The 25,245-nt window shown below is 43.3% G+C and overlaps 1 protein-coding gene across 1 annotated transcript; it reads right to left on the bottom strand.

The window, feature by feature from the left end:
* Positions 1 to 5,628: 5,628 nt before the first annotated feature.
* LOC8027589 (lysosomal Pro-X carboxypeptidase) lies at positions 5,629 to 24,260 on the bottom strand. Its single transcript, XM_040499244.1, has 9 exons — positions 24,126 to 24,260; positions 16,409 to 16,410; positions 14,914 to 15,015; positions 13,993 to 14,174; positions 12,304 to 12,461; positions 11,570 to 11,739; positions 10,853 to 11,014; positions 9,769 to 9,956; positions 5,629 to 5,833 (listed from the first exon to the last, which is right to left on the bottom strand). The coding sequence occupies exons 1-9, from the start codon at positions 24,223 to 24,225 to the stop codon at positions 5,629 to 5,631; spliced, it is 1,269 nt and encodes a 422-aa protein (XP_040355178.1). The 5' UTR covers positions 24,226 to 24,260.
* Between the last annotated feature and the right edge of the window lie 985 nt (positions 24,261 to 25,245).

The following is a 25,245-nucleotide window of genomic DNA, read 5'->3' as shown; positions in this document are numbered from 1 at the left end:
GTGTGCTCTCTGCGCTTGATAGGACTAGCCGGCGGAGGAACGCGCACAGAGAGGCGGCGAATACCGGCTGGTCCTATCAACTGCAGAGAGCACGCCATGACGTTGTGCCTCTTTCGCTGTTTGATTGGCCCTTCGGCTCATAACATCGGCCGCGCTCGGACCGAAGCTGAAACGAAGTATAACATCCTGGTTTTATTAGGATTGATCAATAAGGGATTACATAAACACCATTCAGGATAACTTCACAGATCGTCCTCTAGATATTCGCATTCAGCGAGTGACCTCACACGCAAAGACAGCTACAAATCATCAGCGAATAACAACTTACAATAACAACTTACATGACCGCAACCCCTACGCAAGTAGCAGACGAGCTTGAACTCCGCATGCGAGCCCGTTGTTCTTGTGCGTTGTGGCCTGCTTTTCTTTGAGGCGCCTGGGTAAGCCACATTCTTTAAAAATGAATTTTTCCCGAAACGTTTATTTAATGGCAATACTGTAAAAGCATTTATTTTCGTGGCACCTTTTTTCACGGATCGTTCAATGAGGACGAAACGGCGGCCACTAAATTTCGCGAATTCCAGACGCCTGCACTGAAACTCTTAAGGAACGAAATTTTCGCATGCCCCTAAGTTTCGCGAATTTTTGAATTTGCGAAATTTACGAAACTTAATGGCTCGCGAATATTAAGGGTTTTACACTATTTACCTCAAAAGGCCGTTTTTACATTGCTTTGCTAGAGCAAGAGGTACGTTGTGGGCGTACCTCTGGTCCGCGCACCGTTCAGCTGATGGGGAGGCCGACCAAGTCACTCCTATTTGTCATCACTGACATTAACCTAGATATACGAGTGCGTTTACAAAATTATCCGCACTCTGGCTGTAGCGTTTCTTTTGATCAAAACCTTTCCAAACCCAAGCCTGCCATTGATTATTGCATAGGCAAAGCCTTGGCTGATTTGCAAAGTGTATCTCACGTCGTCGACTGTCAGTCGCCTATCCGACAGAATCAGTTCATATGCACTATCGATGTTATCATTCGTCGTGGAAGCATATGGCCATCCAGCTCCTTCTTTATGGTTGACACTTGTGCGTCCTTCCCTGAACTTCTTAATCTATTCGGACACATTTCTTTACTAGAAAATCCGTACTTAATACTGTGCACAACGCCTGGGAAAACATCGTCACAAGACACACCGTCGAACTACAAGAACAATAGGCTCCCCCACATGCGGAAATCACATATGGCGTGGCCATTGTTGCTTGCACCTTAAGGTCCGTTCACACTCTTGCAACCGAGTAGGACCGAGAGAGACCAGACCGGTTTTTAAGCCTTTTGCGACCTCTTAGGACCAGCCCCGCTGCAGCGCATCCGGTCCTAAGAGGTCGCAAGAGGCTTAAAAACCGCTCTGGTCTCTCTCGGTCGTACTCGGTTGCAAGAGTGTGAACGGCGCCTTATTCACAACTAAGCTGACTGAACACATTCAAACCTGTACAGCAGTGGCTGGAGAAACGGCGACCTCACACGAAAAGCGGCGATACGTGAGTGCGGCCAGCAGAAGTTCCGAGATAATCGGCGTCCGGACAATTCAAAATAAAATAAATAAATAAACAAACAAACAAACAAACAAGCAAATGAATAAATGAATAAATAAATAAATAAATGAAGTTATTTATCGGCCAGCACTAACCAGCAGACGAAATTCCTCCTTACTAAAATGCATCTGGGAACTTGAAAGTTGCTTTAATTGTATTTTTTTCTGGGTCTGGGTTGGATTGGGGGGGAGGAGGGGGGAGGGGAAACCGTGTGAAAATATAGGTTCCAATCGAGAAAGATGAGTCCGGCTTTGAAGCCCGAATGAACTAGGCCTCGCCGAAAGCTTAACCTTCTCAAGAATGTGACGCTAGCGGTGGTGATCAAATGAGTTTGATCACATGACAGTACCTGGATGAAAAGAAAAAAAAAATATCGATGAGCCGAGGTCCACCAAGGCTAGTATTCATATAACCGTAATTTGAGATTGTGGGCACCTGTAACTTTCATTTTAGTGAAAAAGCTGGGCACTTAGAAAGGCATTGCGGCTTTTCTTCATGCCGATTAGTTTTTTTCAGCGACATAATTGCTGAAGGAACATGAAGTCTAAAATATTTCGTTTGACAAAAATTGGGCTTGCGTGGGCGTCGGCTCACAGAAAATGTTTGTTTTTCTTTAGTATTGTCTGATCCAGGTAACGTCACCTGCTGAAACTTTCGCATTATAACATTACCGTTAGCGTCACATTCTCACGGGGTTTTAGGTTTCTGCGAAGCTTAGTTTATTTACGTGGTCTAAAGAGCCGTTACCTTTCTCTATTGGACCTTGCATATCCTGTGAGGATTATCCATGCGGTTTAGCAAAATAACCTTTTCAGCGTACAGTACCTTTTTAAAGCTTCCTTTCACAAGGACTGCGTACAGTAGAATAGTAATCCATCGCCTACCCAAAAGTTAGATATATTCACAAATAAAAAAGGGCACTGGCGCTTGTTAGGTTTGAGAGCAGACAAGCAGAAGGGGTTTGCGCTAGAGTAAGCCCTTGTTCGATTTCATGGAACAGAAGGGGAGCATTTTGGGGGTCTGTCAAAACCTCTAATCTTTAATGCAGTCGCGTCCCTCTCTTTAAGCCTCCTTTGATTGGCGCTTTTGCATCAAGCTTTTCCGCTTCAAAATGCTGCCAACCTTAGGGAGTCTTCCCTAGATCTAGGAAGTTTCGTCATCGTTTAGGGGCAAAGGGAAATTTGTTCAAATCTTGGCATTGCTTTTTAATGGGTTTCAGAGGGTTTTAGAGACACGTTCCTTTCCGTTTTCCCACTCGTGCCGGCCGAGTGCAGCGATAAAGAGGTATCTTTGTATATTGTGGGGACCAGAGATAATCTTCAGTGGTAACAACAGCAATTTCGGGGGGCCACACAAGGCCAAAGTAACAAAGTTTAATTATGTAAGAAGGCTTTAACGGAGCAAATTTAGCCTGTTAATGCCCAACCAACTACAGGAATGTTTTCTTAAGCTACCACATAACGTTATTCTCAATATTGACGCAAATTAACACATTCTCTGAAAATCCAGGAAAATCTAGGAAATTTTTCGATAAAATTCGGGGAAGAAACGACCGCGGAAGTTGGCAACACTGCCGCTTCGTACCGGTGCACACGTGTAAAGCTTCCCTGCCTTGAGCTGGCCTCTCAGAGACTCGGCCGATGCAGAGGATTGCCTCAATTAGCTCGGCGGACTCGGGCATTTGTTGGGACGGTTGCTTGATATGCATGTTGTTTCTAATTGTGCCGTAGATTTTTCCGGCGTTCATTAATAGAAAAAATCGTCGGACGTTTCCCAGCGCTTATCCTGTTTTCAAATATCGGTGCATTTTGTCAAAATTTTTTTCGGGAGGACACCTGAAAAGGTGATTAAATGTAGAAAACACAAATGGAAAATCAAGAATTTAAGTCTAACGGCAGAGGGTTTCAACAAAGCACCCCTGGGTGGAGAGAAAATTTCCAGAAATTTGAGCCTTTCTGTTTCAATCGGTTTTGTATTTTCACGCCAAAGGTTTTCTCTCGATGTTTTTGGCTTTTAACCGATTTTGTGTTTTTGACACCGACAAATGTTTATCCGTGTTTTTTTTTGTTTAAAGCCAGAAAGTCTGCAGCCTACTTACATTTAAAACGTTTCAAAAGTAGGTGGTGGGTGCTTATAGCGACATGCTCACACGCACAGTATATCACGGTCGTTTGTTCACTATCAGCTTTTTTGTTCCGGGCTTGAGGCCAGGCTTAGGATGGTAAACTAAAGTTGTGCAGTTCACATTGGCGGCCTGTGCCCACGTTTTCAGAAATACGCAGTGTTTAGATTGACAAGTATGGCTGGCGTAAAGCTATATTTGATATCGTCGACGGCTGAATGCCTTGCAAACAGTGGAATCTGTCAACTTGGATATTCTGTTCCCAGGATCTGCACGTTTAACAAGATTGTGCAGCAAGACAATGTTTGCTTACCATAGATTTAACCACAGTAGAATGTTTTTTGAAGCGGATTTTCAAGGGATAAGATAAAACTGTTCTATGTGTTAGATGTTCCACTTATCAGAAGGTAAAAAAGACAACTTCGAAGACTTCGAGGATCATATAGACAGTTTTAAAGGTTGTGCTGATCTAGGGAGGTCCATTTATTAGAGCTCTACGTAAAAGAACTCTTCTGCATTTGTCAGCAGTCAAGTTTCATTAGCAATATATATATATAAAAATAACTAACCTGACCAGTGTCAGGTACTGCAGTTCCGATTGTTTTTCATCTTTAAGCTCTTAGTGTTCCTTGAATATGTTTTTAAGGAAAGATTCTCAAAAATATGGTTTCATATTTTTATTTGGTTAACAAAACACAGTTTTCTCCTCTCAGGTCAGGCTGGAAACTGAATTCCGACGGCAATTGGATGAAGGATGAGAATGCGGTGTTCGACAGCGATGGTGACATACAGGACTAGGTTTGTAGCTTTAAATGCCCATTGAATGCCCTAACAGATGTCTTGCCTGAACTAAGTTGAATATGTAGCGTTCACAACATTGATAATGGGTCAACTTTTTATGACTTTGACCTAATAAAAATTTTAAAGATAGCTGTACCCGCTTGTTTTGTGTTAATGTCTAGTATCTGGTGGTACTACCAGTATATACTCGACTCCAGTGTATGGTCGTTCATCAACAGTGCAATTGATTCAGATATAGTGGAGTTGTTTCGGAAGCATAGCTTTTATCATAAGCACGACGCCGGCAACAAACTTGGCGGGCAGAGTACAAAACATTGGTCCCGTTTCGTAAATAACCACACAAATGAAGCACGGTGCAAGGTGCAAGAAACATGACTCACGGAAGACACACAGATAGGTGTCCGTGTGTGTGCCTTCCTTGTGTTCATTTTTTTTTCTCCGCCTAGCACCATGCTTCATATAGTTCACAAACTAGCGCAATTGCAAGTTCTAAAACCACACAGACACTTTACAATTTGTTTTAGTATATAAGGTTGCGATCATGCTGCGATAGTTCCTGCTCTCCTCGATGTACGCGATGAGACAGTCTATGTGAGAATAATGATGTCTGACTCGGAATGCTAACATTATTACACAACTACACACACCAATAATTTTTCACTTTAGGAACATTTCTGTGCACAGGCATGGGCGCAAGCGACGTCATTAGAGTATACAGTGTGCGTAAATTAGTACCGAAGAGCAAGCAAAACGTACGAAAACATTTTAGCAGCGTGTTAACCTGGTGTCTTGTTAGACGATGCTCCATTCCTCTATTGCAGTCCGAGTTTACAAATATATTCTCATGTTTTCATGGGTCGAGGGTAACTAGAAGCCTCTAACTGAGGTTGATCACCGTGCAATCAAGAATAATTTCAAATTAGATTTTGTTTTCTAGCAGACCGGTCTGTCAAAAGAAACTTTTATTGTTATTTCAATGTGCCTCTGATATTGAAGCGTCCCTAATGTGCAGAATTGTTTGTGTGGTGTGAACGACGGGGCTGAACACATGAACACTAGCCGTCATCGCTTCTGCCTTCTTTTCTGAGCGCTAATGGCCTCCAAAGCTGCCTAGGCAGATGCCTGTGCTTCGCGGAGCCACTTCTTGATGTACATTTTCTCCACCTTCCTGGCGGCGACAACCGACTCGGGGTCGGCCGGATTAGAAGACCGCAGGTCAAGGTGGTGTGCTGCTTCCGTTATGTATAGGGCGATCAGGCTGTCCGACAGGTTTGTCAGCACTCCACCACCAGACCAGGGGTCCAGGTCACCATTGCTGCAATGCAGGTGCGACACGGAATGCAGTAAGGAAAGCAAATGTACCATATATTACGCCACATACTCCGGAGTTTATGCATGCCAAAAAGTTTGGAATTTACGCGGTGCAGACTTTCTGCAAGCCTGAAGTGTACAGGGATTGTTTTTTCTTCAAGACCTGAAGAATTTTGCGAATGACAGACTACTTTAATGGTGATTTCTGACAATGGAAGCTTTTTTTTTGTGCAGTAACAACAGTGATGAAAGTGCTGCGCCATTTACGCCAAATTACGTCACGAACGAAAGTCTGCAAATTACGTCATGAACGAAAGTACGCCAAAATCCATTTTTGCTACGAATTGCGCGAAACCTGCGCTGTGCAGGGCTTCAAGCAAAAAAATAAATAAATAAAGATATTCTATTATTTGTTGACCATAGTATTCCGGAAAGTGAAACGGAAGATGCTGGGCATCAACTGCTCTGGCCGGTTGAAGCGCTGGCTGGTTGATCGCCGACGTCGTCTAAATTTACAGACCTCGTCGTCGATATCAGGAACCTAACAAAACTTCGCAAAACTGTAGGATTGCCGATCCCTGCTTTTGTGATAAAACAGATCCAGGGTCTTATAGTCCTGATAAGATGACTTAATCATCGTGTTTGCCACACGCGTTCGTTCCGTGGCTGCAGAGTACCGTGGCACTTGTGCCGCCCGCGTTAGCCTTCACTGCCTCCCACCAGCAAGCACGTGTCGAGCTTCAACGGTTTGCACCGGAGTGCTAGGAGCGGCGGCTAACCTGCGGGAGCGCCTGGCTTAGCGCAAATTATGCTCAGATTATTACATGTAAATCCTCTTTGTCTAAATTGTAAATCAATCTCTAATTAAAAAAATAAAAAAAAACGGTTACAAATCCCTGTAGTGCGAAATTAGAGCGCAGCTCTTGAGGTATTTTGATTTTGCAATATGCCGTGCTAAAAATTTGAGGAAAAATATATATTCCATAAAATACCGGTGGCGCCCCCCCCCCCCCCCCCCCCCCTCTTCCTTCACTGATAACTTCATTAATGTCGACATGGGCGCTTGTCCGGGCAAATCGGGTGTTTAATGTGTAATTTTCATAATTCACTATTTTTCTAAATGTTAATTGTCTATTTACTTGCATAATGAACAACCTTGTCTTGCCCAAAAAATTGACATATTTGGGGGCGCGCGCATTACGCGGGGAAAACTTTTTGCATTTACACACTTCGTGCAAACGCCATATTAGGTGCCAATGTGACACGGCAGGATACTGTGGCATGCCTCCACTGACAGAGGCGCACCCTCGGCTGCTCGTGGGCGTGCCACAGCAACCATGCATTATAAATTGCGAGCCTTTTTAGGGATCTTTCGGCTTGTCTTGTGCCAAAGGAAAAGCTCGCTGCGAAGCTCACTAAGCTCGGAGACCGACGAGACCATTTTTAGGCCTAACCACTTTCACGATTTCACTTTCCGAAAGCCGACCACAGACGACGGCGTGTTTGTTGGCATCAGTGCATCCAATAGGGAAAGAACGTCCGGGGCTGGGCAGTTCCTGGACCCAAGCTTCTTCAAGTATGCGCGCCGCTCGGTTTCACGATTGATCACTTCCGCAACTACGCACTTGCAGCCATTACGGGAGTGGCTTGGCTTATCTCGACTTGGCCTGACTGCTTCTCGGCAGAAGAGAATCGGCTTGTTTGGCTTGGTGGCTAATTAAGTTGGACGCAGTTCGAGACTCGCGGAGCCGAAAATCGGAAGTGCGTTCACGACGCTAGGAAAAAGAAAAGAATATAAATATTGGTACGCGTTATAGGGCTGCGTTTATTATGCGAGTAAATACGATAGTGGGCGCTTGAACTAGATGGGTGTTTTTGCGGTATTTTAAGGTATGTACGAATATAGACCTTATAGTCCTACGTGCATAATATAGATCACACACGCGCACACACACACACACACACAAACACACACACACACACACACACACAGAGACATATATATATGTATATATATTATATTTATATAATAAATATATAAATTAATATGTTTACTACAATCTTAATTATATAAGGATGAGAAGAGGAGGGTACAAAGGACCCCTCCTTCTCCTTCTCGTCCTCTTTTATACCCTCCCCTCCTCCGATAGTTTCCCCGCTAAAATTAGCTGGAAACTTGACGCCACGTGACTTCAATACCAATTGAGTTTCTCCGCTAAATTTAGCTTGGAACATTACGTCCAATCGCTCCGTGTCACGTTACCTATGAACACATTCAGTTTCTCTGCTAGATTTAGCGGGAAAATTTACGTCACGTGACTTCAACATCAATTCAATTCCCCGCTTCGGTTTGGTGTTGATGTCATGGGACGTAAGTTTTGCCGCTTAATTTAGCGGGGAAACTGAATGCGCACTGTTGCATTATGGGACGCCAGAGACTACACACTAATTCAGTTTCTTTGCTAAATTTAGCGGGGAATTGAATTGGTGTATAGGTCTGTGAGGTCCCATAATGCAACGCGCGCGGTTACGCCGGTGGCAATGCCACAAAACACGGGAAGGAGCGTCTAGAAACTGCGCTCTATTAAAAAAATAAATGATCAGTCAAAGAGAGAGCGGGACGAAAACACGGGTTTAGATGTATTTGAATAAATGCGGTAGTCACGGTAGGTCCCGTGCGGATGTCGATCGACAGAGCAGCGAAATTTGATAGGACTCCGGTTCCTACGCTGCCAAAAAGCAGTGTCACATTTAAAACACAAGTGTAGGCTTTTATAATATTTTTGGGTGTTGATTTTTGCAGTTTATGATATTAAGAGGTAGTTTAGTACGTTCAATAGACTTACGGGATGTATTTTTATTGGTGGACGTGTTAGCGGATCTGCTGGTTCTTGCTTGCATTTTGCAGAAATTATATTTACAGGCTAAACTAACTATCGAGTGTGAGATAGGGAGGGGTGAGAGTATTTTACCTAAAGTGTTACACTCTGATTCACTTTTCAACCATTTTATTATCCGTTCTGTGTTTTTTTTTCAATCTAGTCTTATCACAAACGGTTATAAGTAATATGCTCGACTATCAAAAAGGAACCCTTGATCACTATCATAAATGAACTGATTTAGAGATGCAATCACGTTTTCATCCTCAAATGATGGGCCAACAGAATGCTCCAAAAGCCTTAGTGGCTGCTCAAAGCAATGTTTTGCTTGTACACAACCTGCTACAAAAAGCCAAATGCCACTTCCATCACTGTAAATAATTGTTCTATAATTGCGGTACGGACTATATACGAGTCAGCCCAAGTCGTGAAGACTTGTCTGTGGTATAGTCGATGACCGTCACAAACATCTAAATTTGTCATTGTCGGGAGCCTATCAATCATTGTTTTTCAGCCGAAATGGTGATCGAGGAAACATGTGCTAGCACTGGGAGGTTTACCCTTGTATGCAAAGCACTTCATTAACCTTTCAGCAGCTGGTTATTAAAAAAAAATTGCAGAGACTATAGAAGGCTAGTGATAAGTGTGGTCAACAAGTGTAGTTTAATGCAAAGCGCAAGTTTCTGTGCTTTTTGGCGGAAGTTGTGGTGAGGTCAGAATGCTGAGCTTTGATTGGTTCTGATTGAAGGATAGTGAATAGACCTCGTGGCAGCTTGCTTTGAGGTCTACCCACTATTCTTTATTCATAGCTCGGCCTTCTGACGTCGCCAGAACTCCTGCAGAAGAAGCAGATATACTTGCGCTCCGCATTGTTTGAATTACAAGGGATGAAGCACATTGTTTTGCTGCAATCGCTTTGAATTTTGTGAGGTTTTGTCGCAGGGTTGCATGTGAGGAAGTACTCGGGCTCTTTTGTAAACTACTCTAGTGAAAACTCGCCAGTTTCTTTGACAATTGCAAGGTTTCGGGTTGTGCGACCTTCACTTTCAAGTGTGTTTACCTGAATATGATGTTTGAAGCTGCTGCGATGTTCTTTCCTCCGTATAAGAGTGCCGCCTTGTGGACATCGGGAGTGAGACCGAACTTATTCTCACAGTATGCTGTGACATCCTCAATGATCCAGGGACGGTCGAAAAACATGTCTGTTTTCCCGTTGGTGCACTTTGGCATGACCATTTCGTTGCACGACTGAAAAAGTAGGCATAAGGTGTGTGTGCCAATCGCCTCTATTTTTAAGTTTATTATTTTTTATGTGTACTTCATTTTTTGGGAGGTTAGGTTTCTGTTGCTGATCCACATCCTTACTTGCTTTACCCTGTTCGTTCTGACATTCAATGCCCAAGCCTGTGCCCTCTTGGAATGAAGGATTGAATATACATAATCGTTTATAATATTTTTTTCGACATGCACAAATGACTTAAGCTATTATTTTACATATCAGTGGTGTGAAAACCTTTTGGTATACCCAAGTAGATGTGTTAACAATCGATAAAAAGAAGGTATAGACAGGAATGCAATGATTATTCACATTTCTTGCCGGGAAGAATTTATATTTCCATTTCCCAAGTGGAGCATCACTTTTTACCTAGAGGCTAAGAACAGTTGAAACAGATAGTTAGTTGACTGCAGATTCTTCTTTTTAGCACCACTGATGTGAGATAATTTCTCTGCCCACATTAAAACGCATGCTTTGTCTGAAGTTTCCTTCATTCTTAGCATGTACCCACATGAGACGATGAGCCAAGTACTAGAAACTGCCCAAACAAAACATTTGTGGCCCAATTTTTTTAAACTGAACCCAACCTTCAAAACATACTTCAGCAAGGCCAAAGCTCCTCCATTTCCTCTATTTGTTTATATTTTTAATATGAAGCGGCGGAGCCCAGATGGAAAAGCTTCCCAGGAAAAATTCATAAATTGCGCATAGGTGACGATTGGGGAGTCGAGGCGTGATTTTTTTGGCGTGGCTTGTAGGGAGAGTCTGAAGTTTTTTTATTACTAAAACCAAACACAGTTTGTATTATAATTGTCTACTAGTTTGACTAGCCCCACCCCACCTTTGGGCTAGGAAAGCTATGTAGTACCTGGACGTCCCAACCGTGGATGCCCGGTGTTCCGGCATTGTCGGACAGATCGTTGCAGTGGATTTTGCCAGTGTAATTCGTGAGCACGCTGATGGCCCGGTAAATTCCATCGAGAAGCGACTGGACGTCCGTGAAGTTCTTTTTGAGAAACTTGCACGCTTCCTTCGGCGGTGAGAAAAACGCACACGTGTAGATTAGTGATAGGCAAGTTAGGAAAGCAGGATAGTGAAAGCAATCGCATCCGTCCCCCCAAAAATTGATCGATGATCACGCGACATGACCCGTTAAGACAGCGTCAGCTGTGCTGCTTATTGGCCGACATGATGATGGCGATCGATTGATCTTTTACTGTAGGTCCAAGGTTAGCTCCATCCGGACATCATTGAGCCGAAGCTTTGGCGTAAGAGGGGAGTCCCTCTTTCCAACTGGTTAGGTTACGCCCTCGCCCTTGTACCTTTGGCAAGGGCTGTTACGTGGTTCGCCTCCGTCGCTGCGTTTGGCTCGAAAGGGCCGTAGAGTTTGGCCTTTGGCAAGTTACGGTGAAACAAAATATAGACGTCGCGCACTTTTGAAGAGGTTACATTGCCGCGAGCGAGAGCAGCGTGGCCATTGACTGCGCACATGAAGGCACCCTATGGTGTCTCGGATGAACGCTCCAAGGGCGTCTTTTGTACCGGCGGGGACTGTAATTGCTGGAAAGTGGTTCGCCGCCGTTACCTTGACGGGGTGTCCAGGAGCTGGCAGGGTTAGCTTGCTGGCGTACGGATAGTTCACCATGGCGAGGTAGGCAAAGACGTTCCTGATCCAGTCCCTGAGCACCGTGTCGTTGCTGGGGGCGAGCGGCTTACACAGACGGAACTGTTTTTTCAGAGCCTTGGCACCTTCCTCTGTTTCCGAAAACGTGGTCGAGCGGGAAAAATGGAGACATTACGACAAATAGGTGCGCTAGCTGCGGCATTAATTTACCATTAAAGCGAGTCTAAGTGACGCATTCGATTTGGTCGTGGGAAATGATGATACCATACGGAGGTTACAAATGAAAACCTAAAGCCACCGTCGCGCCACTAATAGTACATCGTACACAAGAGAGTCTGCAGAGACTCTCGGGTGTGCTTCTTCCTTGGTTATCAGTAATGTCACACTGTGCGAGAACTGCCTGCAGACATGTTTCAAGCAGCGTACATACGAACGAAGAAAACGTTCTTCGAACACGCTTCAGGCATGTTCGCAGATGCCATACTTTCATCGTGTCTGCTGTAAACACCCGCGTCTTTTGTACGAGCGGTGCGACTCCGGCTCAAACTTTCCTGTCTGCCGCATGTTTAGCGTTTCTCTCTGCCAGAGGCGAAGAGCGAGCGGCGTTTAAAAGGGGCTTGTGTCAAGATGATGCACGCCTGTTGTCCACCGTCTTGATAAAAAAAAAAAGGAAAAAAAAAGATACAGAATCGTACCTGTCGCCGCTTGCTTCCTTATGAGTTCGAAAGATGTTCGGATCGCATTAGTGCATTGGTTCGATTCTTTGGCGAAGGCCTTCGTCACCACTTCGCTGAAGGCGTTGCAGGGCGTCATCCCCGTAAACTGCAGTATGGGCGCGCTTGATGCCAGGGCACTGTAGTGAAGAATTGAATTCGGTGCGTAAAGACCTTCCGACAAATAATAATAATAATGATGTTTATTTCCACCATAATATGGTGGGCGATCAGGGAAAAATGCTGTCAGGTAAAGGGTGACGGGTCCTTGACCACCTACAGAAAGCAGCAACAGAGCCGGGAAAACAGTAATCAAGAGAAAACAAAATATTGTACAAAGATTGTCGCTATCACTACATTTTAAGAACACATTTTAGGTTTTTCCTTTTTACATTGAGGCATAACGGATAGCAGAGATAAAATCTTACAAAAACTAGGCACAAAGACTACAAAGAAAGGCAACTACCTCTAGCTGCTGGAGAAAAGGGATGACTTCACTTAGGGATAACTTATCCCAATCCATACTTTTAGCCACATACAAATTTAGTAGATTCGGGATAGTGTATTTAAGCATTTGTTTGCCATAGTTTATTCTTGGTGTAGCCACCTCCTAACATTCAGCACCACGGGTAGGGTAACTATAATCATGTCTTGATAAGCGTCCAAGATCTATTAAAAAAAAATGTCTCTTTAAGTTGCTCCACTTTGAGAATAGTGCTAAGCCTATAACCATTTAATGTATGCACGTTTATAACTCGGAATGTCTGAAATAAGCTAGCTGTATGAAAATCATACGACACGGCAGCTATAGACCTCAGTTCTTTTTTCGGCAACAAATCGTTGGCAGTGCCAGTGTGTAAACCTAGGGTGCTTGGAGCGCGCCTTCGACCGGTATGCTTGAATTCGTATCTGTCCTGGCGGAGTGGCAACCAGTTGCGTCGCAGTCGCCGGCCTGCCATGGTGTCAGATGTCGCGATCCTGGCGGTTAATGGTAGAATCGCTGGCGAAAATAAGGCGAGCGGACGCGAGGGTGCGCTGTCGTCGCGGCGTTCCAACTCGTGTCCACTTTGGTTTCCACCGACCGCCTGACTGCAGAGCGACCTGCGGCGGAACAGACGTCAGCAACGTCCCCCTTTGCTGCTGTGCCACTTTCAGGATCGCGACAGGCGATAGCGTGGCATCTCTATGGCGTCGTTGGGTGATACAAGAATGCTATTTGCTATAGAATAGATAATGAAATAGTAACACTTTCATCAATTGACAAATTTACTATTGCTATTAACGATATTAGTAATTAGATTGCTTTTGTCTCCATGTTGCTTTTTTATATATTTTCTTAGACCGCTGGTGTGGGCATGCCATTCTTTTTTATATTTTAGAATTGTACGTCACTCCTGCTATGACTCTCAATGAATAGCCGCTAAATTCATAACACAAGAACAAAGTCGAGGGACCTTTTTTGAGGATGCGGTAAACAATAGTCGGAAACGCAGTCAAGGCTCCAAGGTGTCTGTGTTAAACAGAATAGTCGTTAGAAGAGCACGGAAGAGAGCATTCTCGTGTGGAATCGCGAGTAAACTTATTTATTATTTTCTAAGAACTTCCATTTTTTAAATAAAACCCATCACCGGAAGTACGTATAACTTGGGTGATGAAGCAGCTCAAACTTACGCCGTGGTCACGTGGGGATATTTGAGACGAAACCACGCTGCCAGCATGCCTCCATAGGATCCTCCGAAGGAAACCACTTTGCTGTCCCCAGCTCCTGGGACATGTGCCTTGAAGTGCATCAACAGATCCGCGTAATCCGCAAGGGCTTGTTCTGACGTGAGGTATCCATGGCGACTCGGACCCTACGTAAAAGATTGATCGTAATTTAAACCTTTCATCTGGTCGTTTTAAAGCATCAAACGCTTTTTCATTGAACCCTTTAATCCTAGATTTTTGTACGTTCGTTGGCCCGTGCTTTTCTTCGCTAAATCTGGCGGGAAAATTGGTTCCACGTGACTCATGTCACGAAAGACGTCATTGTACCACGGGACACCCTGACTTGATGCCGTGAAGTTGGGTCGGGTCATGTGACCACGTCGCGAGATGTCGATTTCCCCGCTAAATTGAATGGGAAAAAGGATAGTAGAGGACCCGACGTCAGGGAGAAAAAATTCGCGCTGTATGGAGGAAAAAAATTGGCATCACGTGATGTCACATTGCGTTCCAACATCACTTGACGTCATGAATTCGCGGACACGGTTGTCCCTTTGATGTCAGATCACGTGACGTTGATTTTTCATGCTAAATGTAGCGAGAAAGGTTCCCGTGATATCTTCGGGTGGTAAATTGTTTCTGCTATAGTTTGCGTGGGACTTTCACGTGAGGTCAATTTACGTGATGAACTTTCCTTGTTAAATTTAACGGGAAAAGGAATAAACAATGTTCCCCACTCTCCGAAACACCTGTTCGGTGTCTTTTAAACAAATTCGAACGGTCGCTCCTCGAATACTGTATTCCTTGCATTTAAATACTTAAAAAAAGGAGCAGTTCTTTTTTTTTTATTCTTTCTCTTTGTTATCAGTTCCTAACTGGATCGTCTACCTTGAAGGATTCGTTTCCGTACGGCATGGACTTTCCGTAGTAGCGATGTTCAGCGAAAATCAAGAGGGCCTTGAATTCCGGGGCCCATTCCCACATCAAGCCCTGAAAAGAGAAATTTGAATGATCTCTACCAGGGGTCTCAAAACTCATTTGAGTGTGTGGGCCATATATAGCCAATACTGGAAAGGATAAGGGCCTACGGCAAGGGGGGGGGGGGGGTGATCAATATGTTTTTTTTTCTGGGGACAAAGTTGGATTTGTTCCTTACAAATAATAACGAATGTATACTACAACAAGCTAGCGCCCCACTTGTCCCTGTTGACACCTGGCATGTCCCGTTTGAAGTAGATTTGAGTATAGCTGATAACCAAGGTACAGCATGTCCGCAAGCGACTGCTTTTTCTTATGCAAAGGGGAATTACCTGGAGCTTTACGAGTTTCTTGCGAACACAGATTGGTCAGTCATTACATCAGGTAAAGATGACGTAGATAAACAAGTACTAATGCTTACAGACCTAGTGACATCAGCTATGAAGATGTTCATTCCGGCTTACGTACATGGTGTCACAAATCACTACCCTTTTTGGTTTTCCCACGAATTGAAACATACAATGAGGAAAAAGCTACGTTATCACAGACATTACAAGCTGACTAATAATCTGTTCTGGTACGAAAAGTTCAAGTCGGAGCGAGCTTTAGCGAAGCGTCTTTATCGTCGGGACCTCCGAAGCCACACTCAAAGTGTTGAATCAAGCCTAAAGCAAAATCCACAAAGTCTTTGGAAGTATACCAGGAACTTCTCGAATAAAAAGAAAACGGCACAGAAGATAACACTATCTAACGGTTCGGAACATATCAGCAGTCCGAGCGACGTCTGTCAAGCGTTTGCAGATTTCTTTTCTGGTGTTTTTGATTCCACGGGAAATACGTCTCAAACTTGCACACTGCCAGACCAGGAAAACGCATACTTATCAATTCCCGAGCTCAGCATTGACGACGTTTTTGCGGCGATTCGGGCGTTACCACCTAAGAAATCGGCTGGAGCCGACGGAATTCCTTTGTTTATAGTGAAAGGGTGCGGTGACGTGTTAACTCCGATTTTAACTTTTTTATTTAATCGGTCGTTGAAAGATAGGCTTTTTCCAACTGCATGGAAGTACTCTCTAGTTGTGCCAATATTCAAAGATGGGTCGGCACTGACTGTCACTAATTATCGTCCAATTTCACTGATCTGTTCGTTTGCCAAGGTGTTCGAAAAGGCCATGCATTGTCATATCATGCATTTTTTTTTCCAGACGTATAAACGTGCAACAACATGGTTTTATGCCAAATCGTTCTGTGGAAACAAACTTAATAGCGTTTACGGAATTTGTGGGTGCCAAACTAGGGTCGAAGCAGCAGGTCGACGCAATTTACTTTGATTTTAAAAAAGCATTTGACCTTGTGAGCCATTCAATGCTAGTTAAGAAACTTGCATCCTATGGTATCTCCTTACCACTTTGCGAATGGATTCGGAGCTATCTGCATGACAGATGGAATTCTGTTTCATACGGTGGTGCACAATCAACCGCGTACCTCTCCAAATCGGGAGTCCCGCAGGGTTCTAGCCTATCGCCTCTGCTTTTCAACATCTTCGTGAACGATATTTGCTCATGCATAAATCACTCGGAGATGTTACAATTTGCCGATGACGTTAAGCTTTTCCGAGCTATTGTGGACATTTCTGAGTGCAACAAACTACAGCAAGATATTACAGCATTGGCAGACTGGTGCAAGGACAACAAGTTGGTTCTCAACCCTGCTAAAACAAAAGTCATATCTTTTTCGAGAAAACATTTCTTTAACACCTTTGACTACACTTTGAACAAGTGCTCGATTGAGCGCGTCTCAGTTGTACGTGATCTAGGAGTTTTCTTGGACAGTGAATTTAAATTCTCTGATCATGTGGCATACTTGAGCAATACATGTTACCGTACTTTGGGCGCAATTACCAGAATGACTCGAAACTTTAGAGGATATTCTTGCTTTTTGCATTTGTACCGATCCCTCATCCTGTCTAAACTGGATTTCTCTAGCGTTGTTTGGAATCGTTTAAACCAGACAAACGCGAATGAACTTGAAAATGTACAGAAGAAGTTTGTTCGACTACTTTACGATCGTTATTTTAACAGGCGAATTTATTTCAGCCATGAGCGATTGTTGAAGATTTTAAACCTGCATTGCCTCTCCGAAAGGAGGCAGGCACGAGACTTTTTATTTTTACACAAATGTCTTCACGGTTTCATAGATTGCCCCAAGCTAACCTCATCCGTACTCATTGCTGTACCTGGCAGGTCTCTACGCTCCCATCGTGTTTTCGGTTCCTCTGATCCAAAAAGCTTAAGACCCATTGAGCGTATTCAGTATAATTTTAACATGTCAAATGTCGCAAACACGCCTGAAGTAGACATCTTTTTGCGGGAAAGTTTTAGTTTGCGGTCTCTGCTAGTGCTTTTATAATGTGACGCCCCCTTGTATCAGTCTTTTTGGCAAACAGTGTTGTTTTCAACTTTATGCACTTTTCTCATTTACATTTATATTTCACGTTTTTGTTTGTTCAAATTATGTATGCGTTTGCGTGCATCTTTTTTATGCAAAACTGCATGTAGGTGTCAACGGTGCACCCTTATGTAGGCCTATGGGCTGTTTAGGGGCACCGGAAAAGTACAATAAATAAATAAATAAACAACAGCATGACTGTTTCACGTTGGAAAGCATCGCTCACTGTTCCAGTGACACCCCAGGGTCTTTCGAGACAAGGAACCTTGTGCTTTCGTCTGCTTTTTGTAAGCGCATCTTCTTGCCATCTTTAGCTTTTGATTTGCATATCCGACTACTCCGGGCCCACAGCTGATGTCATAAGAAGATTTAAAGCACCCCCACACCAGTACTGACAGTTTTCAAAAGAAAGGGAGCAAGCACAGCATCCTTGCCCTGTAGCACAATTTACTCCCAGGCAATGAAAGAAAGAAAAGATATCTTCATACGGCAGATGTTTTTTTTCCTGACGATTTTTATAACACCGTTATAAGAGAATAACTTAAATTTAAAGATATTTTCCAACAGCTAGAAGCCCGAACTCAAAGCTTTATTTTTTTGGCAGTTGTTCCTGCTGAGCAGAGTTTTTGCAGCCGAGGTGCCTCCTTGAGCAAAGAGCTCGTGCTTGTAGCCTATTAGTGGTATTGCCATTTCGATTGATTTACATGAGGAAGGGCTGAGAAGCAAATATTTAGACAAAAAAGTACCCCGCCCCCGTCCCCCCCCCCCCAAAAAAAAAACAACAACAACAAAAAACACACACACACATTAGTGCAAAATGCCTGAACATGCCATGTGAGCAGCACCCTTTTTCGATTGGAAATGAATCGTCGATATAAAACCATTATTATGACGGATTTCGTCGCTCAAGGCATGGGAACGAGGGCTTGCGGCAGCGGGATACTTGCGTGCCGCGTCCTATAGAGTCGCAGACCGGATGTTCCAGACCTCTGATCTGTACCCAAGTCTCACATGTGAACCGGTATATTCAGTTTTTGCCCGTCGTTCCACGGAATATTTCACGCGATCTTGGACATCGCACCTAGGGATGAGGCGAGCCTGCCCTGGTTCGAGTTCCACTAGTTCCTACTTTTTCAAAGTTCTAACAACGAGGTTCGTCCAAAGTTAGACTTCCATGCGCATGCGCGAATATTGAAATCAAACTGATGCCGCCTGGCGGAAAAAAAAATAACTGACTACACGGTTTTGTTTTACAAAAATATTCTACCTTCCAATTCGGCTTTTTTTTTCACACGCCAAACCAACGAAGGGCACCTGACGCGCCCCAACGGTGGTCTGAGGATTAATTCTGACTTCCGGGAGATCCTCTGACGTGTAACCGAAGTCTCGGTTACACGACGCCTTCTGCGCAATAAGCCTCGGTCAGACGGCGTGCACGTAGGCCGGGATCCGAACCCGGCACTTGGGGATCCGAAGACCGGCGTTTTTCCCCGAAGACGTCAAGGCTTTTTTTTTATTCTGTAGACATCGAGGCGACCGAAAAAAACGAACTACAGAATTAAAAGAATAATGTTACTTTTTTATTCTAAAAACACTGTAAACTATGGAAACTATAATAAAAACTGCTTTATAAATTATTTTCTACCCAAAATTTGAAATGGCTTTTGTAGAAGTCGGGCAGCACTGTTATTAAGTCGAACTTAGTCAAAATTTGCTAAAACTTCCAAGATTCACTGAACGCCAACATAAAAAGTAGGGTGGAGAATAAAAATAAAGTTGATTGAATTTGTGATTTAAATCATATCGGTTTCACTGGAATTAAAACCAGGGGTCTGCAAACCCCGGACCGCGGGCCACATTCGAACCGCGGAGGTTTTCCCGCCGTTCCGCGGATGAACGCAGCTAATCCAGTGACGACCGGCACTTGGCCCGCTGCTACCAGCACAAAAATAAACGCGCGCGCAAAAAAAAAAAAAAAAAAAAAAAAAAAAAAGAAAATTGGCATTGCGACACGTTTCGAAGACACAAAGTCATCAGAAGGAATGTTAGAAAATTATATTTTAGTGTGAATATTCAAAATTTCGAATAGTAGTTTCGAATAATACGCTATTCAATATTCGCAACAAGATGGACTGTGATATTCGCATTTTTCGAAGTGGTGCTCTGCGGTGCTCTGCGAAGATGTATTCCTTTTCTGCACTGCACCGCTGCTCAGTAACAAGCCCGCTCAACAGGGCTAACACCACCACGTCAACACTTCGAAAAGTACAAATATGGCAGTCACATTCTTCAGAGGAACCCCTTTTTCAAATCGAGATGGTGCACGCGCGCACGTGGTGTATACATGTAAACAGAAGCAAACTTTGCGAATGTCGAAATCTACGCTGCAGAGAAATTTTTAAAATCAAACTTCGGCTATCATGCAAAAGTATGTTAGGCAGACATGTTCCGAAAACCTACGTTCATTATTCATGGTTGTCTTTTTTAGTTTCCTAAATTCTAGATTTAATAAAGCATATTTCGATATAGCAAGACGATTTATACATCCCCCAATTAGGTACAGCTGGGCATCTCTTTATGTTTAATTAGAAGTTGAATGCATCGTTTACTTGCCGTTCCCACGCAGGCAGTGGACTTTATGAGGTTATAGTTCATTAATATGGCAAGATTACAATTAGCTTAGATGCGGACAAGTGGAAGCTTGGGAAGAATCTTTACAAGTTCAGGTGGATTTTTGTTTAGGCATGGTTAGTGAGAAGCCTGGAAAAACTATTTGATATTCGATTCGAATATATTTGGCCGAAATCACTACTCGCTTTGAACTCAAAATACCCTAATCGCACATATCTAGAAAAGTGCATTAAATCACCGATTCGCTCGCCATGTTATTCATTGTGCAATGTCTTTACCAGAATTACTATTCGCAATTCCCTGCTTAATGTCTGCGTAACTATGAAAACCTTCATTTGAGTTCTTATGTGTGTCAAGCATAGTGACCTGATCTGATCTGTCATTTTCATTAGACCTCAGACCTGTGTGGATGTGCCAAAGTTCCTATGCGCTTTTATTTAATGTCTGGTAAGTACTCGGGGATCAAAATTATTTTGTAATGACATAAATAGTGAACTATTGCATTTAAAAATAAACTATATGCATTTCTCCATTTTACATTTCTTTTCTAATTTTTGTTGCAGTTTATATATATGTTTTGTTTTTAAATGCTTATTTGGGGTTTTTTTGTTACTATTTATTCGTTTATATTGTCTCATCTAATTTCGGGCCCATGAGCCTGCAACAGGTGCGCAATCCAGCCCCCTAGTCAAAACGTTTGGAGACCGCTGATTTAAACTTAACCTTTCCCACGAATATAATTGAATTACCATGTTACTTTTTTTGTAATTTTTGCATGAATTTCTTTTGTAATTAAATAAAAAAAATTCACAGCACAAAAAGATTTATATCAGACTGAACACGAGCACAAAAAGTAGAGACGAATAAAATGAACGCAACACGAATCGGACATCGGTTCGCTATATCCGCTATTTCGTTATAACCGACCTCGGTTAACAAAGTGCAAAAGGGAATGGGAAATCGTGATCGCTTCGCTGTAGCCTCTATTTTGTTATAACCGACTTCGTTATAACCGCTCTCGACATGATCTTCTGAGCAAATCGGTACTTTCAGCTTTCTTTCGATTCTACACTTCGTTCGTCAATTACGTAACATTCTATTCCGTGGAAACAAGAATGCAAAAAAAAAAAAAAAAAGAACGCATGAAAACTACCAAGACCAAATGTCCTATTGAAGAAAATCAAATCGCGACAGAAATTGCAAATAAACATTCTTTGCTAACTACAACCAATCAAGCTATATTTGCTCTAGTATGGCGGAGTTTACTCGATATAAAAAGTTTAATTAAACTGTGCTTAAAATTTGAAGTTTATATATATTTTTGATTTCATTGTTCTCAAAGGTTGGAGGGATAAATCAACGACTCTACCATATTGGAAATATATCAATTACTGTTCCATAGCTACATTGATTTAAATTAAATTGACCTGATTGAAATCATAAATCTGATATATATATATATATATATATATATATATATATATATATATATATATATATATATATATATATATATATATATATATATATATATATAAAATCAATCTGATATAGATTAAATAAATTTGATTTAAATTAAATAGACATGATTAACATTAAATAAATCTTTAAAAGAAAGAAAAATATTCGTGATCTTTTTTATATTGATAAGAAGTGTCCATGTTGTCTTCTCTATTCTGTAGACATTGGCAATTCATTTATAACTTCCTCGAACTTCGCTAAAATGTTGCATATTTGCCGAACCATTCGAACTTCGGGTAGGTAACAAAAATCAAATTACCTACGTTCTGAGTATTAGACTTGCCGAAAGTTTCTTATCATGGTCTCCGAAGGTCTTGCAGGATCCGACAGGCAAACTCTTTCAACGCAACTTGCAGCAGCAGCCGTCCAATAAGGTATGAATGCGGAAACTGCCCACTTTTAAAGAGCGCTTCGCAATAAAAGGTAAATTGGAAAGCTGGAGCCCTGATCACCAAGCGTTTTTCCATCCAGCGGAATTTTTATGTTTTATATTATCATGTAAATATGGTGGGAGCTTAAACAAAAAGCTAGAAAAACCGCAAGGATAAAGCCAGGAACACGCGACATTTTGAATCAGTTGCCGAATAATGGGTTACATAACGAAAGATAATGATTGAAGACGAGCGTGTTGATGAATTGATACGAGTACATGAAAGTATTCCCCCATCCTGGATGTTGTATCCTTTCATGTATTCGAAACTAAGGATAAGCGGTTTTTTCATCCTCTGGATTTTACTGGCTGCCGAGTGATAACATGATACACGAGATTCATCACGCCCTGCGTTTATTAAAGTGCCACAAGCGCGGAGTCAGGTAAGTTTGATGCCTTTACTCAGATTTGGGGAAACCGTATTGAACTGATAAAAGAATCAACCGCGTGTGACACGGGGCGCGTATCTTATGTCCGAGTTTGAATCACACAAGGTCACTTTTCTAAACCTGGGCGTTTAGACAAAATATTTCATTTTACATCGAGGCTGTTTATGGCTAGGGTTCCGTAAATTTTTCGTGTGCGTGACCAACAACTCTACGCTCGCACCGCCCTCTCTTTGTCGTCGTTCCAAGCGCTTGCGTGCCTTGTTCCCTTCCGCTCTCCCGGGGTGGCGGCCCCGTCGCGCCTATTTAATTTCCGTCGGGTGGCGGTCCCATTGCGCGTGTCTAGTGTCCTCCGGCTCCTCGGGGCGGTGATAGTCGTCCCCGCGAATGTATATAAAAAAACAGAAAGGCAAGCTGCCGCTCTCCATTTTCAATTTCACTTCTCTTCTCTCGTCGTAATGGGGAGGCCGCGTCTAGTCCGGACTCCAGAAGAGCAACGCACCTACGAAGAGCAACGGCGGGAACGGCAACGAGAATGTCAGCGGCGGCGGCAGGCGGTACATGCTTGTGCATACCTTTCGTTATGGTGACCACCGATCAAGACAATAAATGTGTTCGTACTTTTGTTGAAAATTAGGTGTTATGTCTGTGTCGCGTGCTAAACAACTTCAATGGTCTTCCAGTTACGGACCATGAAGTGGCTCCCAATTTATTCTCCACAGATTTTTTTGTTTTTTTTTGCCTCTGCTGACAGAAGTGTGCCTCAGCCCCGAGAACATGCTGCATTTATGTTTTTAACAAATTTTGATTGCTATGTGCATGCTTCTTGTCCCGAAATGTACATACATATTTGGCTGGCGTGTACAGAAAACAACTGGCCGACTGTTGCTGCGTTTACAGTGGGTGCTCTAAAGAGCAGCATTGTGGGCGTCCGTACCTCACGCCCTCGCAGCACTGCATACATGTTTCAAGACAACAATTGTTTTGATTAAGGTCTTCGAATAACGGTTTTGCACCAAATTCTTCTCAGGCAACACAGACGAGGGCGCTGTGTAATTGTGCCTTACGCACGAGAGCAGCACCCTCCCAAACACCACGTTTAGCTATGACAAAAAAAAAAAAAAAATCTACGAAAACATTTTTTGAAGCGGAGTTATGTCTTTGTAGTAAATTCTTATATATCTCATATAATTACATGGCACACACTCTTTTAAATGCTTGTGGTTTATCGATGATTCTTCTTGAGTTTTATTAGGCGAACGTTTTGTGATGCTTAAAACTAGTGGAGTATTCCACATAGAAGCAACATGGGACCATCGGATGCAGTTGACGTTCCATAGTCACTCCCAGGGTGGGAACGGGAGTGCGTCTCTTTTGAACGCCCGGCAGTCAGCACTCGCTTTTTGCCTTCCGCCGTCCTTTTGCTGCGTGCTCACGCTCAAGGCTTACGTTGCGCCGAAGCATTGTTGAAGGTGGGAAGCTCGCGCTGTTTGTTGGACAGCTGACGATCCTCCCTACCGTTCTCATCCTTTCGGAGACCCGAAACAACTAAGGGGACCGAGCGTGCGTCACATGACACCAAGTGACGTTCGTTTTCGTGGTCGTACTCTTGGCAGAGCAAGGTTAAGCGCCTGAACGCTGAAATGTCCGAGCCACGCGGTAAGAAATATTTAGTGATTGATGAAGGCGTGTCCTTACACTGTAACTTTTGTTCGCGAACACCTCTATGTCCGCCTCGTTTCCCGTGTAGAAGAAGATGGCACCCCCGTCGTGGTCCCAGTATTGATCCGCCACCAGATAGCGCATCTTGAAGGTGTCGTTGTTGGCGTAGCCGAAGTGGTCCACCTGAAAGGAATCGGGAGACACGGCGGGTTTTTCCAACTCCAAGTAATATTGTAGCATCTCTATGAGGGCTGCGCCGTTATGAAAAACTTTACATTTATCACAGGTTTTCAGGCACTTTAAACCGTGTCTGTCCACTGGTCGCCCATATAGCCAATCGCTACCTTCTACAGTGATTGGTTCAAATCAAATCAAATCAAATCAAGTTCATTTTGATTTGTAACACTGCTAAAGCGTGCACTTTCTATGCCGCCTGCAAGTTCTTATGTTCTTTGCGCACCTCGTGCGTTTGTTTACCTCTCAAACTTGACCACGTGCTTTTGCTTCCCCCCAACCTCAAGCAGCGACGGCGCGCGCTTATCTGCCTCGTCATTGCGCGTGCCCTACCTGTTCTGTATGTCGCCATTTGATTGGCGGGCTCCTGCTTGCGTTCCGATGCCCAAAACAGGAATTTTGGAACACTTGCTCGCCGTATTGCTGAAGGTGTCGTTGTTGGCTTAGCCGAAGTGGTCGACGAAAAAAGATTGGATGACACTGCGGATTTCTCGAACGCTCAAGAAACTTTCAGCGTCTCAGTGGGGGCTGACCTGTGATGAATTCATCACGCAGTTTCAGTTACTTTAAAGCGTGCGCCTGCGTGTGAATTTCTAGCCCATTCAACATGCATGACTATCATTTGAGGTGGTTGTGTCTCCAACACACGGCTAAGGGCGGCGGTCTCACGGCCCCAATCATAATACCAGTGGGAGCTGTGCTAACGCTCCTGTTTGCGGTGGAAATGTTGCGTCTCTGCGCGTGCCACGTATTTCGTTCTTCTTGAAAATAAATGGGCAATTCAACACCACTTTCTTAGTGCAGAGTGTGACATCCATTTTTTAAAACGTAATGCGCAGTAAGAAAACAAAAAGTGAAAGTTTTGATATTTTTTTGAAAGACATGCCTCTACGCATTCAATGATTCAGGACTTGTATAGCATCCAAGTTG

Source organism: Ixodes scapularis, unplaced genomic scaffold (genome assembly GCF_016920785.2).
Source record: "Ixodes scapularis isolate PalLabHiFi unplaced genomic scaffold, ASM1692078v2 PGA_scaffold12__126_contigs__length_90152505, whole genome shotgun sequence".
NCBI classification, from domain to species: Eukaryota; Metazoa; Arthropoda; class Arachnida; order Ixodida; family Ixodidae; genus Ixodes; species Ixodes scapularis.
The sequence above is the reverse complement of the archived record's forward strand: the minus strand, read 5'-3'. Positions and strand labels throughout refer to the sequence as shown.

Excerpts from the sequence above, each read along its gene's own strand:
- LOC8027589 (XM_040499244.1), bottom strand. The coding sequence starts at position 24,225 with ATGCGCTATCTGGTGGCGGATCAATACTGGGACCACGACGGGGGTGCC. Across the intron at positions 14,175-14,913 it reads ACGGAAACGAATCCTTCAAG|GGTCCGAGTCGCCATGGATA; the intron begins GTAGACGATCCA and ends TCTTTTACGTAG. Across the intron at positions 5,834-9,768 it reads GCTTCAAACATCATATTCAG|CAATGGTGACCTGGACCCCT; the intron begins GTAAACACACTT and ends CCTGCATTGCAG.